The sequence below is a fragment of the Cricetulus griseus genome, chromosome 7 (genome assembly GCF_003668045.3).
Source record: "Cricetulus griseus strain 17A/GY chromosome 7, alternate assembly CriGri-PICRH-1.0, whole genome shotgun sequence".
Taxonomy (NCBI): domain Eukaryota; kingdom Metazoa; phylum Chordata; class Mammalia; order Rodentia; family Cricetidae; genus Cricetulus; species Cricetulus griseus.
This window is the reverse complement of record NC_048600.1, coordinates 68638981-68653912: the sequence shown is the minus strand read 5'-3', so window position 1 is coordinate 68653912 and position 14932 is coordinate 68638981. Positions and strand designations below refer to the sequence as shown.

General features: G+C 36.3%; 1 protein-coding gene across 2 annotated transcripts in view; it reads right to left on the bottom strand.

Annotated features, from left to right (window-relative positions):
* Fnip1 (folliculin interacting protein 1) overlaps window positions 1-14932 on the bottom strand; it is an 81004-nt gene that overhangs the window by 43523 nt on the left and 22549 nt on the right. For both annotated transcript variants that reach the window (XM_027427493.2, XM_027427494.2), the window contains exons 2-3: window positions 11850-11976; window positions 3368-3502 (exon numbers count right to left, since the gene is read on the bottom strand). In XM_027427493.2, coding sequence (XP_027283294.1) covers window positions 3368-3502; window positions 11850-11976 — 262 coding nt within the window. The remainder of the gene's footprint in view (window positions 1-3367; window positions 3503-11849; window positions 11977-14932) is intronic.

Here is a 14932-nt window from a genome sequence, read left to right as displayed (position 1 = left end):
CTGGATAATCTATGGGGCCACTGGTAGTAGATCAGTATTTATCCCTAGTACATGAATGGACTTTGGGAACCCATTCCACACAGAGAGATACTCTCTCAGCCTAGACACAAGGGAGATGGTCTAAGCCCTGCTCCAAATGATATGACAGATCCTGGATTCCCCCCATGGAAGGCCTCGCCCTCTCTGGGAGCAGAAAGGTGATGGGGGTTGGTGAGGGGCAGAAGAGGAGGGGAGGGTGAGGGAACTGGAATTGACATGTAAATGAAGCTTGTTTTTAATTTAAATAAAAAAGAAAAATAAATAAAAAATAAAAGAAAGAAGAGAAAAAAGTTTACTTCAAATATCAGAATATCTTTTTTTCTCAAAAAACTCTTAATTATTATTGTTCTTTAATTATTGTCAACATAATTTTAAGATCATTTAAAAAATCAAAAATCTATTTAGTTAGTATTTATACACCATGGCAAATATCACTAAGTACAAAGTACTTTCTACTTAATTTTTAAAAATTTTATCTGGTAGTGCATGCCTTTAATCCCAGAATTTAGGAGGCAGAGGTAGAACAACTCTTTGATTTTGAGGCCGATTCAGTCTACATAGCGAGTTCCAGGCTAGTCAATGATATATAGTAAGAACCTGTCTGTAAAAAAATTATTATATTGTTTATGTGTATGTGTATGTGGTTGTGTGTGGATATGTCATGCCATAGTACAAAAGTAAAGGTCATAGGACAACATTCGGCAGTCAACTCTCTCCTTCCATTATGTGGGTGGGTCCTGGGGAGGAAACTTGGGTTGAACAGCAAGTACCTGTACCAGTTGAGCCACTTCATCAGCTCTCTCCACTTAATTTTCAAACCAATTTGTTCTAAGACATCAATGTGCCTAACTGAAAGGAATGCCACTTCATACTCTCACCTGAAAACAGGTGATGCACTCACTGATACAAGATTGGCCTAATGGGAGCAATTCTGGAGCAGCAATTTTCAGAACTACCCACTCACATGCTGGTTAATGAAATTCAAATGCAAATCACTAGAAGTGGAGCTGCTATTCTTTGGGCAACAGAATACATTATCTCTGATGAATATGAAAGATAAGAAAACCCTGGACTTTTTCTGATGGCATCTTCAATCCAACAAATCCCATCACTCAAGACTGGTCATGTGAGGAAAATAATTCATAGCCTGTGAATCAGTCTAACAGTCCAATTCTTGTTTATAGCTAGAGTTATTCTAGCTATCTTGCTCACTGATTATTTTACTAAATAACTGCATTAATTAAGTATTCCACGGAGACAATCTACTAAATTATGTAATTTGATATTAAAATTCTTTGTTTGCTATAACATCCACTAAATAGTTAATGTGCATATCAGATACTATTATATATTTTCATGTGAAACAATCTGCAATAAAGATCACAAAATTAACTAAGTGTGCTATCACTGCTGCCTTTTAAATGCTTTAAATGCTCACTCCACATAGTCACTCCTTACTGGAGATCATACTTTATCTAGCACATCAAATATAAGTGAATGCTTTTACTTTAAAAAAAAGTGTATTTGTGGGATTCTGACACAAAATAATATTATAATCAATCACTACCTTTTGAATCTCTACAATCTTGGTCAGTTTTCTAGTATCTGTTTTTAATTATATAATATACAGAAAAGGCAATTTTATACAACTTAACAAATTAGAAAACCTCTCAAATTATGCAAATTTCCTGAGTTATACAGGTGCTATATGGCAAAGTACTGTTAGGCATTTGTTAAGGTTCTGTGACTAAGGTGAAGGAAAAACAAGAGTGTAACTGTAATTTACCTCCTAACGTGTAGATTTGAGTAACTTCAGAATCCTTTTATATAGACTGCTGTATTGATGACTACAAGGATAAATTTCTACCCAAATGCAACCCTCTCACAAACACAATGACCAAGATTCTATTTTAGCACCATTAAATACAAAGTATGTTTCATTTGCACAAGCTTGGGATGACAAATACACAGTAGATGATATGAACTTAACATGAAACTAAGTTGACCTTATTTCCCATGGTAAACTTATACACAAGTTCCTATCTAATTACTGACTTATTTAACCTCAAAACAAAAATCCAGTTACTTCTGAAAAACAAAGATGTGTGTTTAATCCTTGCAATTACATTTTAATTTCCTACTATGGCCAAACTATATTGGTGTTTTAATTTTATTATTTAATAATAGAAATGTACAAAAATAAATTACTCTGGGTACCCATAATATGAATTGAGATTAAGATGGAGAAAATACCTGCTACCAATACCACAGACCTCTGTATTTCTCCATCTAAGGTTTTCAAAATTATTAAAACTTACTTGTTTAGTGAATTTATCCATCTCTACAACTACAAAGTAGGCTCCTGGAAGGTACAGTCTAGCTGATATTAATACCCTGGTGTAGGGAGCCGTCCTTGCATTCTCCATTACAATGATGGTGCCTGCAGGCACCAAATGTAAATTATTTCACAGGCACTGGGTAATTTCCATTCCTTTGATCTCTGCCTATCCCGTGGCTCATTTGGCCTGAGGAGCTGAAGCCATTCATAGGGTAACACGTCCCAGGCGGCCTCGGCCAGCCTTTATTAAGGGATGGGAGTCTTGGCTCAGAGTCTCCGCTCTGGTAAGCTTATGCTCTCCCACTCTCAAGATGCATTAAAGCTTTCCTGCAGAAGGATCCGAGTGTCCTGCGTGATTCTTGCCGGCGAGAACATAGCGCTCGGGACATCTGGTGCCGAAACCCGGGAAATTGACCTCAACATCACCGGCACCACGGAGACCCCTTGGCTACAAGGCGGATTCAGAACTGCAGGGTGGTAAATTTGGAGAGGTATGTCTTTTCTGGACTTTGGCTTGGGAATGTTGCTATTTTGGGAGGTTAATGTAGAGGCTTCTGTGCTTTTACTAGGAGCTATTTTGACCTTTCTCACTGTTGTAGCAATCTTAAAGAAGTCCAGAATTACATGTCAGAAACCGAATGTAGTGAGAGATGGGGCGCGCCCAACAATAAAATATAAGGAAAAAGGACCTCCCGGGATGTCTACTGACAAGGGAGTGTGTAAGGAAAAAGGACCTCCCGGGATGTCTAATGACAAGGGAGTGAATAATTTGTTAGATGATTCTATAAATAAGTTTAAAGCTTTAAATCTTGATAGCTCTGATGACTCTAAAAGCTCAAGAGATAAAGTTTTAGAGGAAACAGCTCAGCTAGGTGAAAAAGAAACAAAAAAGGAGGGAGAGAAAATAGGGAATAACCGGTCACACCCCGGTAAATTTAAGAGAAATAAAGACTCAAAATTATTTGTAAATGAATAAATGAATGATCTTACCTGGTACTTGGGACACTGGTCTTTTACATCAGAAGACAAAGTGATAGAACTATCCAAAGAGGAAGAACTATCTCCTCCTGGCTTCAGCTGGCAGCACTTTCCAAAAACCTTGACTTGAGCATCACTACAGAGCTTCTGAAACACAGAGAATACTCCCATTTACAGTCCAATACATTTGTTTTATCATAGATTAACTTAAAAGCAGCATTAAATAAAACACCTTGGAAAAACCAAGGATTAGATGTTTGAAAATAATACAACTGTAATATAATAGCATATTTTTCTCTATTTCCTCCAGTACTATTTGAAGTGCATTTTTTTCACACCAACATTATCAAACCACAGAAATTTTATTTTGTATTATATGGCCAAAATATAATATTCATTAACTGTAACTTAGTAATCTATAATGGTGATTTTCAAATGATTTACTTTCAAAACTTTATACTCTTATAAATTATTGAGAATGTCAAAGGACTTTTGTTTAGGAGTTATATCTATTCATTATCTTATATTAGAAACTAAAGCTGAAAGTTTTAAATGTCTAATTACACATAACAATAATAGGTTACAAGTTAACAAACAGCACTGTTATGAAAAATTAATCATATATAGTCTTCGAGGAAGGAGAAACATAAAATAGACTTATACTTTATTATGGGTATATATATCTGCTTAATCTGTGTTTGGAGAGGGCAGTTCAGGGCCTGAGCTCAGGGACATGTGCATGTTAGGCACATATTCTACCACTGGGCCACAACCCCAGTCCCATGCCTAATCTTTTAAAATTAAATGTATATATGTGAAGAACAGATAAAGAATACATTTTAAATTTGGATGATTGTGCTATTAAGTAAGACTAGATGAAAGACTCCTTTCCTTTTAAAAAAGATTTATACACATTTACACACACACACACACACACACACACACACACACACACAATTTGTGTTTTGCCTGCATGTATGTTTATACACCAAATATGTGCCTGATGCCCACAGAGCCAGAAGTTGGTATTGGATTCCCTAGAACTGTAATTAAGGATGGTTGTGAGGTGTTAGGAACAAGACCTTGATCCTCTGCAAAAGCAGCAATTGCGTTCAACTATGAAACCATCTTTCTAGCCCCAGGACTCTTTTATTTTATTTTATTTTATTTTATTTTATTTTTCCTTTCTTCTCCATCCCCATTGAACCCTGGAACTTTCACTGCTCACAACTAACAACGTTGTAATCCATTTAGGTCTGTGACACCACTAGAAGTACTTCAATGTTTTATCAGTTTCAAGTATGCTCATTCTTCCATGTACAAGAAGCAATCTGAGTGAAACTGCAATTTTCTGAAGAGTAACTACTTTATAGTTAGTTACACTATCACCAAAGGCACTTTAAAATAGGGTATGGACAACTTCCACATCATCTGCAATCAAATGTTTCAAGTAAAAGAAAAGAGGCTTTAGAATTTTTGAGTAGATATGGTGAGTTTAAATTCGATGAACAGGCTTTTTGAGCTCTTAAATCTTACTTTTCTATCTGTAGAATAGGAAGAGAAACCACAATGACACTTGAACTAACTTAAAATTACTAATGTGTAGTTATAAGTAGGAAACTAACAATTGAAGTCAAAATTTCACTCATTTTTATTTACATTATTTCATTTAAATGTTTGTTAATAACATTTAACATTATCTTTTTAAAAACTCCTTCTCTCATACATTACATTCCAACCAAAGTTTCCCCTCCCTGTATTCCTCCCAGTGCATCCCCACCTCCTCTCTCAGATCCATTCCTCCTCCACTTCCCTTCAGAAAAGAGCAGGCCTCCCAGGAATATCAATTGAAATGTCCTTGGCTACATCTTAATAATCTTATTACTTACTAACAAAATGTTGCAAACTAAATGCTAGTCCCCATGTACATTTTCTTTAATATTCAGCATGAAAGATACTATTAAAATACTTCATTTTGCATAGGAGAAACCTGAAGCAAAGAGACAGTACCTAAACCTGTTATATAACTATAAACAAAACTCAGTTTTGGTTTTACTTACCTCATACTACAAAACACCCTTTCATCAGTCAACCAGAATACTTAAGTGCTATACTGTGTCTCAACCATCTCAAGCTGCATCAACCAAAAGAGAAGTTCCAAGCTCATTTTTTTCCTTTTATTGTCCCTGTCCATTTCTCTAAGATCTGGCTCATTTTGGTAAACAAAGGAACTTAGAAAAAATCATTTAGACACTAGATATGTTCATTATATTAGATTCTCATTGCCCCTAAATGAACAGAGAGGTAGAGGGGTGTGTGTGTGTGTGTGTGTGTGTGTGTGTGTGTGTGTGTGTGTGTGTGTGTGTGTGTGTGTGTGTGCGTTTATTTATGTATGTGGCTTTCTTTTTAATGGATGTACCACAAAAAAGATGGAGCTGGAAACAAATCATTCTGAGTGAGGTAACCCAAACTCAGAAAGACAAACATAGTTTCTCTCATTTGTGGATGTTAGCTTTGAATCTCTCTTTGAAATATCCATAAAGGCCAGGAGATTGCTAAGGAACCACAGGGAGGTCTGTCAAGGAAGGGGAGATAGAACACACTGGTATAAACAGTCTAAAGTGAATGAAGGAATAGAAAGGATTAAACTGGAGTCAGGAAGTGGAAAGTAAGATAGAAGAGGGAGCATGGGGAGGGAACACTAAAGACCATCCAAAAAAGACATGTAGAAACCTACTATTGTAAATCTTCCTAAAATACACACACACACACACACACACACACACACACACACACACACACACGAGAGAGAGAGAGAGAGAGAGAGAGAGAGAGAGAGAGAGAGAGAGAGGGGAGAGAGATACAGACAGACAGAGACAGAGACAGAGAGAGACAGAAATGGAGAGAGATGGTGAGGGAAAGAGACAGAGTCAGAGACAGACAGAGAGTGTGTCTGTTAAAATGAGTTAAGGCATAAAAGGCAACAATACCCTTAGACATCAGTGGCTTAAATAAAAAGAACATTGCCAGGAATGGGTTTCCCCTTTTGGAGTTGTTTCTAGGGAGGTTCCATAGATCTCCAAACATTACAGGCTATTGCCACTGCTCTTTGTTACCTTCTAGAACTACATAGTAAAATCCTATTGCTAAAAACAACTCATCTAAAGTCACAGAAGATGGTAAGATTACGCTAGTATAGACCTAGAAGTTTCAGCCATATTAGCTAGTTTTCATAGTAGTAGAAAGTGTTATGCAAGGTACTAGAGGAGAAAAGTAATCATCAATCATTCTCAGCTAGGAACCTTGCAATTTACAAGAATGACTGGTCTAGAATGACATGAGCACTGGTGCAATAGTGGCATGAACATCGTGGAAGTAACCAACCACTTTCTGGTTAGATTTAAGTCTCAGTCCACAAGATAAAACCACATCTGGCACTATCATCAAGCCAAAAACCTATGGCTTAGCAGGTCATAGACTTGAGGGGATAACCAACTACTATTATACTGTTATATGGACATATTATCAAGTTGAGACTCCTAATGGTTTAACATTAAACTAAAGGATCAATGCATTTCTCAAATCTCATTTGAGAAACTTCTATTTGCAACAGATGGTGATTAACAAAGTAATCCACAACTGACCAAGATGAAGCGAGTAAGAGACTGCCTAATGTTTAGCTCTAAAGGGAACATATATACTGCACTTCCTAAGGTTTGGGGATCATTGCAGTAGATGGATAGAAAAGAGTAAGAGTCAGAGGTATTAGATGACTAAAAAAAACCAAAAAAAAAAAAAAAAAACCAAAAAAACAACAAAGCAGAACAGCTACATATAGGAATTCCTAAGTAGTCACAACAGCACGTACAAAAATCTGTGCAAATCTAAGCCAGAACAAATCCCAGAATGAAGAGGGGAGTTGAACACACAATCCTACCCCTAGCTGTAGAGTTATTGGCAATTGTTAGCTGCTGGCAGAGGGAGAGACACTTCTTTAAGAATGAAGCCCCTATTAAGTTGACCATGCCACAGTAGAAGAACAAACATCTAAGAATATTTGGGCCACACAAATCGGTCTTGAGGGATTTTTTTTTTTTTAACATGACACGAAGTTGAGTGCTGCAATTATCTACACAACACTAGGCCTGTCAACATCTTATCAGAGACTACAGAGGGACCTATAAGGTCCTACTAGTCCCTGAGGACCTACAGGCACTTAATTGTAGTAGAGGGACTTTGGTTTTGCTTTTTTTTTTTTTTTTTTTTTTTTTTTAAACAGAGTTTCTTGGTGTTGCTCTGGCTGTCCTGGAACTCGCTCTGTAGAGCACACTGGCCTTGAACTCACAGAGATCTGCCTGTTTCTGCCTCCTAAGTACTCTGGGATTAAAGACATATACCATCATGGTCAAGCCAGGCTGAGACTCTTTTTTTCAGTACTATAGCTGCTGGTAAGGTGCCTATGCTCCTATAAATAACCTCTCATCTATGCTCTTATAAGTAACCTTATAAATAACCTCTCATCCATGCTCTTATAAGTAACCCTAATGAAACTCATCAGGTCACAAAAACAAAAATGATTACAAGTATGGAAACTAACTGGAAAAGGATGGTGTGGTAGTTTGAATGTAATTGGCTCCCCCTAAGCTCACAGGGAGTGGCACTATTAGGAGGTATGGTCTTGTTGGATGAAGTATGCCACTGTGGGGATGGGCTTTGAGGTCTCGTATGCTCAAGCATGCCTAGTTCAGACCACTTCCTGTTTCCTGTGGGTCAAGATGTAAGAACTCTCAGTTCCTTCTCCAGCACCATGTCTGCCTGCATGCTGCCTTGCTTCCTGCCATGATGATAATAATGGACTAAACTTCTGAACTATAAGCCAGCCCCAATTAAATGTTTTCCCTTATAAGAGTTGCCGTGGTTGGGCTAGAGAGATGGCTCAGAGGTTGAAAGCATGGGCTGCTCTTCCAGAGGTCATGAGTTTGATTCCCAGCAACCACATGGTGGCTCGCAACCATCTATAGTGAGATCTGGTGCCCTCTTCTGGTGTTCGGGCAAACATGCAGGTAGAACACTATGTAACAAATAAATAAAACCTTAAAAAAAAAGAGAGAGTTGCCGTGGTCATGGTGTCTCTTCACAGCAGTAGAAACCCTAAGTGGGAAGGAGTTACAAGACATTGAGGGGGAGAAGAGCGTTGAGTAGTAAGTGCATAGCATTTGAGGAATAGGACCAACAAACATATTATTATTGGAAAATCCAGAGAAGAGAAGAGACCAAGATACTCCATGGAAAGATCACTAGAAAGGAGAAGTTAAAAAGAGATAGAGAGAAACACCAAAAACAGACACCAAGGACAACCTAACAGAGGAAGAAAAAGACAGAGAGAAGCGATAAAGAAGGAACAGATACTGAGAAGGACTATGGGGTAAAAATACCATGTCTCCTCCAAATTAGCATTAAAATATGAATCCCTGATGGGACGGTATTAGGAAGTCTGGACTTTGGAATGTTTTTTGATTGTAAGGGGGAAGCATCTTATAAATGGGAGTAGCATGATGCTTTTACCCTCTTTGCTATATGTGAAGTAACATAACATCAACAGTCTGCAATCTGGAAGAAAACCTGACAAAAACCCAACATGCCAACACTCTATCCTGGCCTTCTAGTCTGTAGTGTTTTGTTATTCCACCTGAGCAAAAGCACATAGAGAAAGTTAAACATTATTTTGTTAGGATCAAACAAGATGGCTCAGTTGGTATTAAGTGCCTGCTGCTCATCTCCAGAATCCACATGGTGGGAGGGGTGATTCCTGAAACTTGTCATCAGACTTACACACAGAATAAAATAAAATGCAACAAATTTTTAAAATTTTGTTGATGTTGGGTAATGACTCTTTATGAATATATGTAGGCAAAGAAAAAAGGTCACAGAAAAGACATGAGCAGGAGAGAATAATGAAGCATCAATTCATAAAAGATGGGCAGGAGTATTTGGAAAACAGTCTGTACAGAGCAAGTTAAGGTTTAAAAAAAAGACTGCAGAATAAATGCACAATGTGCAACATTAATCAAGATAAATCAAGAAGTGACAGACACTGTAATGTAGTAGAACATTACCATACACAAAAAAAAACCTCAGTAAATATTGGACTAAAAAAAGCAAGAGTATTGTTAATGTTAATTTGTCAATTTTAACAAACTTTTGCTGAGCTTTGTAGTAGCTTAAATACAAAGAAGTGCTTATGATCATATTTATAGTTGTTCTTAGATTTCAAAGGTTTTGATCATCTTCATTTCTATCACTTTGAGGTATCTTACCACATAAGCAATTCAAACTAAAATGATAGATTCATCAAACATTTGATTTTCCTGATCACTATATCCAACTACTCTTCATAAAATAGACAAGGTGACTTTTTAAAATTCAAGTTTGATATCTTTAGTGATTTCCCTCTGTACTTAGGAGATAATCCAAACATCTAACCCAGAAACTCATAAGGCCCTGAATATTATATACCTGTATTATCTCTACTCACCTTCTTCTTTGCATAATATTTGCATATTACTTTGCATATTATTTGCTATCATTCCAGCCAAGGTAGGGTTCTTTTAATTCCTCAATTTACCAAGCTCCCAAATCACCCTGCAGAGTTTTTATAATCTGTTACTGTTATTTCTTCACATTTCAGCTTTTATTGTATCTTTATAGTAAGGCAGACGGTCACTCAAATTGATGGAAAGTTGGCTGCTTACTGTTGGCATCTTATTAAGTATTCTCTAAGCTTTCTTCATAGTACTTTTACAATTTAGAATTATGTGTAGATTTATTTGTTCAGTATCTACCTGCCCTAATAGGATATCTATTTGTGGAAACTAAGAAGGCACATGCTGCTAAATCTCCAAATGCTTAGTATTCTATAAAACTTTCAGTAACTTATACAATGCTCTTTTTCATCAGATTATGAAATGTGAGAAAAGAGATAAACAATCTAAACAAAGCACAATCTCCAAAAGGTTGAAAATTCTTAATGATTAGGTGCAATACTGTAACACCTAGCAATCAAAAAAGAGATGAACACTTATTATTGTAGTAAATGCTAAAGACACACTTGTAAATAAGGACAGATAAGGGCAAACATATTCATGTTTTTTTTTCAGAAGGCAAAATCTCAAATGAACCCAATTCTAATTAAAAAAAAAAGTAATTCTCAATAAAAAGTTCAATTGACAGGAAAAACTTTCTCCCAAGTATTTTGATTATTGGACTGTTAGTAGAAAGTGGCAACCTAAGGAGAAGGAGAAACCCACTCTAGGCCCAGGGCATTTTGTCTTTATGTCTTATGATGTAAAGGCAGTACTCAATATGAGGCTCTCTTGGCCAACCAAATAAATGTCTTATTGCTACTAAACTAATAACAATGTATTTCAAAATATGGTGTGGAAGATTTAAAGGATAGATATAGGTTATTGCCCCCACTTTAGCACAGAAAAAAGTATGTTACCATTACTGAAGACTTATACCATCAGATAAATATTTTCCCTTCTCTAGGTCTTGCTTTCCTGACTGCACAATAAGAGGTCTAACCAGATTCTCTATAAGGCTCCCAGTAGTTCTAAGTCATATTTAACAACACCATCAACTCATAGAAACTGAGGCAGCATGCACAGGGTCTGCATGGGTCTGCACCAGATGGGGTCCTAAAGCTGAAAGGAGAAGTAAAAACATCACCATCCTTAATCCAGGAGCTATCTCCAATTGATAACCACTTGCAAATGAAAATTTAGTTTTCTCCAAAGGAGTCTCATTGGGGAAACTAACTATTATTAAGGATAGGCTGAATGCCCAACAGTAGATGGCCAACAGAAAATGAACTCAATGACATCTTTAGAGGTTCCTTGTCTCATAATGTCATGTCAGGGCTTTTAAAGAAAATCTTATTTTGTATGTATGTATGTATGTATGCATGTATGTATGTATGTATCTCCATCCCTACCCAACAAGTCCTTTGCATATATATTATGGCTTCCAGTTTAATGTTTTTATGGAATTTCTGAGTGTGCAAATAAGTGGATCTCTGCACCTGTAACTGTTTCTTGTGCCTTTTCTTGGGTTCTTTTCCTTCTGTTTGTTTGTTTTGTCCTACCCAATGTGTTAATTTTTGTTTTATCTTATTATATTATATTACAATCTCTCAGAAGCTTGCTCTTTGCTAATGAGAGACAGAAATGGGGTAGATCTGGATGGCAGGGGAAGTAGGGAGGAACTGGAAGGAATAGAGGGAGGAGAAACCATTATCAGGATATAAAAGAAACAAAGTTCATTTTCAATAAAAGGGGGAAAAAGAAAAAAATCTCAAAATAAGGGTTTTGAATTTTAAAAAGTCTAGAGATGTTTTGTACTAACAAAGTTACCAGAGTTGAAATTATATCAATTCTTTCTTGAATTATTAAAATACCCAAGATTAAATTTCAAACAAATGAACAATAATACTCACAGATACTGATGTGTCCTCATTTTTTCTCTTAACACTGGAATCAAACAATACATTTCTCCCTCGTCTTTCACAGTCTTGATATACGATCAGGCGAATCTGGCTTGGGTCAAACTCTGGCAAGGGCCAACTTGGGAAAAAAAAATCCATTTTAGTTACTTTAATAAATACTCCACATATATTATTACAACGAAAAAAATCTTATCTGATAAACCCAGATGCTGTATTATTACTGAAGAGCACACACCTGATCTTCATATAAAATGCCACTATTTGGTTCAAGGTGTTAAAAGTTACACAGGTATGACTTTTAGATTAAAAGTAAAACTACAAAAAAAAAATTTAAAAAACAATTGGCTACTATCAACATATAAGATGTAGTCAGTTTATATAAAGGGTTAACTTACTAAATATACTTAACTACAAATTACTAATAAAGTCTCATGGAGAGATAACATAAGGTCAACTAATATTTTAAGTTGTTTTTTCTGCAACACAGAAGTATAAAAATAGAAATAGTTTTGCTGTAGGTCAAAACAGATATATTGTGAGTAAAACAGGCACACAAAAAGCTACTCCATTTACATTTAAATAAAAGTTAAAACCTGGCAAGATTCAATCTAAGAATAGCTAATATTTAAAACTCTAGAAAAAGAAAGAAAAGTAAACTGCAGGTAGTACTCTAGTCACTGTCCAGCCTGCTACCCTCTTTCAGTGTACGCAATAATAGAGGGAGAGGAGGAATAGAAAGAGGGGAGGAAATAGGGAGGAAGCTGACAGCTCCAAAGTTTGGAAGGTGGTTGCCTCAAAGAGCAAGGAAACATGAAAGTACACCAGGAAGGGACATACTAGGTGAGTCAGGGCAGTTACTTATGTCTCAAGATGTCTCAAAAAATGCCAAAGTACATTTTTCACTTTACAACACATATTTGGGGAAAAAACACACCGATTTTGTTTTATGCACCTTTATTTTTATTTATTTAAGTGTTTTATGACACTTATTTTTACATTAAGTGTCATAATTTTAAAGATTAATGTCTCTTTTGGAAACTGATGCAAGTCTGACCCTACACATCAAGTTAAAACAGACATCCATCCTTAACAACACTGGCTTGCATTACACAGGACTGTACTTTAAAACTATGACAGAACAGACCAACATAAGTTGAAAATAAAGAAGTGGCTTCATGGAACTGACAGAGAGAAATGTTTTAAGGAAGGAGTACAATGGCAGTAATTAAAAAGCATTCACCAGCTTTGGAATTGCCGTTGGTGATTATGGCAAGGAAAGTTCTAAGGAATAAAGAGAACAGCAGGCAAGATTGCACAGGACTGAAGAAGAAAAGTCAACTGTCAAGAAAAGAAAGGAGTTGAGAATTAAGAGTGATGGGTATTTTGTTACTAAGAAAGGAAACGTGAACATGTTTGCACTCTGATGCAGTTTGAGGTGGAGAGGAAATTACAGGCATTTGAGGAAGTGGTGGAGTGAATACTGTTTAAAGAATTAGCTCAAGAACTGGCTTCTCAGACTTTGCCTAGTATCAAAGTCAGAACAAAGAGTAACTCTTGCATTAGACTGGAAAGAGGAGAGTAAAAAGGAGTATGGTGCTTGCTGGGAGGAAATTATGCTGATCAGAAATAGTAAGACTTCTGAGCAACACTGTAATCCTACACATGGTTAACAATAATGAGAATATGACTGGCCACAAACTGAACAGGTGAGTTGTTTTGTCTAGAAGCTCTCAGGGTGCTTGAATTTGAATCAGGCAGACACAAGGTAAAGGATTTAGACAGATAAATGGGAGAAAAGGAAAGGGGACCCTGAAAGTGGAGCAGAAAACTGCAAGAATACAGATGAAATAATGAATACTAGAGCCTAAATTAGGAAAATAGTGGGAATCATAACAGTCAAACTGCTAAGAAAGGAGTGAGGAGGAAGATCAGTACAGACATACCATCAGAGATAAAGAAAAAAACTCATGGTATAGTGCTTGTAAAGGTCAAGGAAGATGAGGAAAGCAGTAGTGCACAGAACCAAATGTTGCAGGAAGGCTAAACTTCATAAAGATTAATTCAGCCATCTGGTGTTCAGTCATTTGGTAGGCTGGGTTGTCTTGTTAGAACAGCATCAGTGGAAAGAGGGGATAGTTAAATAACAACAGATAGGAGGAACTGAGAAGGGCAAGATTTAAGATTCTAAGCAGTTTTCCTGAGACTTTCCTGTTCTGACCCTACATTTCATATCCTTAGTCATATTATTTTCATATTAATGAGCTGATCCTCTTTGGGATGTTACTCATTTTATACTATGTTTTAAGTATATTTTTTGTTTGTTTGTTTGTTTTGTTTTTTGAGGGGGGGTGATTTGAGACAAGGTTTCTCTGTGCAGCCCTGGCTGTCCTGGAACTCACTCTGTAGACCAGGCTGTCCTGTCAAAGAATATGACACAGAAACTGTGGGTGATAAAACTGCCGATTTAAATTGCGTAATTTTTAATTAAAAGGCAACCTACACAATCAAGAAGAAACTGGGATTATCTTGAACCAAGACCAATGGTCACCCTAGGCAGTCAAAAGAGGTGAAATTATGAGACTTTTCTCTTAAAAGATAAAGGTATGCAGATATGAAATGTTCAGGAATGTATAAAGAGGAAACAAACATATTTAAAGGTTTACATTTCTAAATTAAGGTTTAATTTCTAAGTTAAATTTCTGTAACAAAAAAGAATTTAAATACAGATAGAGAAAAACTGGCAAATCAATGGTCCAGAAAAGTTACAACACAGCATACTACCAAGAAGGTCACTGATGAACTGTAGAATATATTTAATGAGGTCAAGGAAAAATGCCCTACAAATGAAAATCACTACAGATGGACATGCAAGGTTTAAGAAATGAAATAGTTATTTAAACTTGATCATCTGTTTTATCTGAAAAGTACACATTTTCAGAAATATATATGAGTTGGGTGGCCTTAACTAGAGTGCTAACCCTTAGAAAGCAAAGGTACAATTAGACTGAAGATCCAGCTTAATGACAAGTGTGAGGTCAATCTGGGTACAAAATGAGAGCTGATTTTCAAATGAT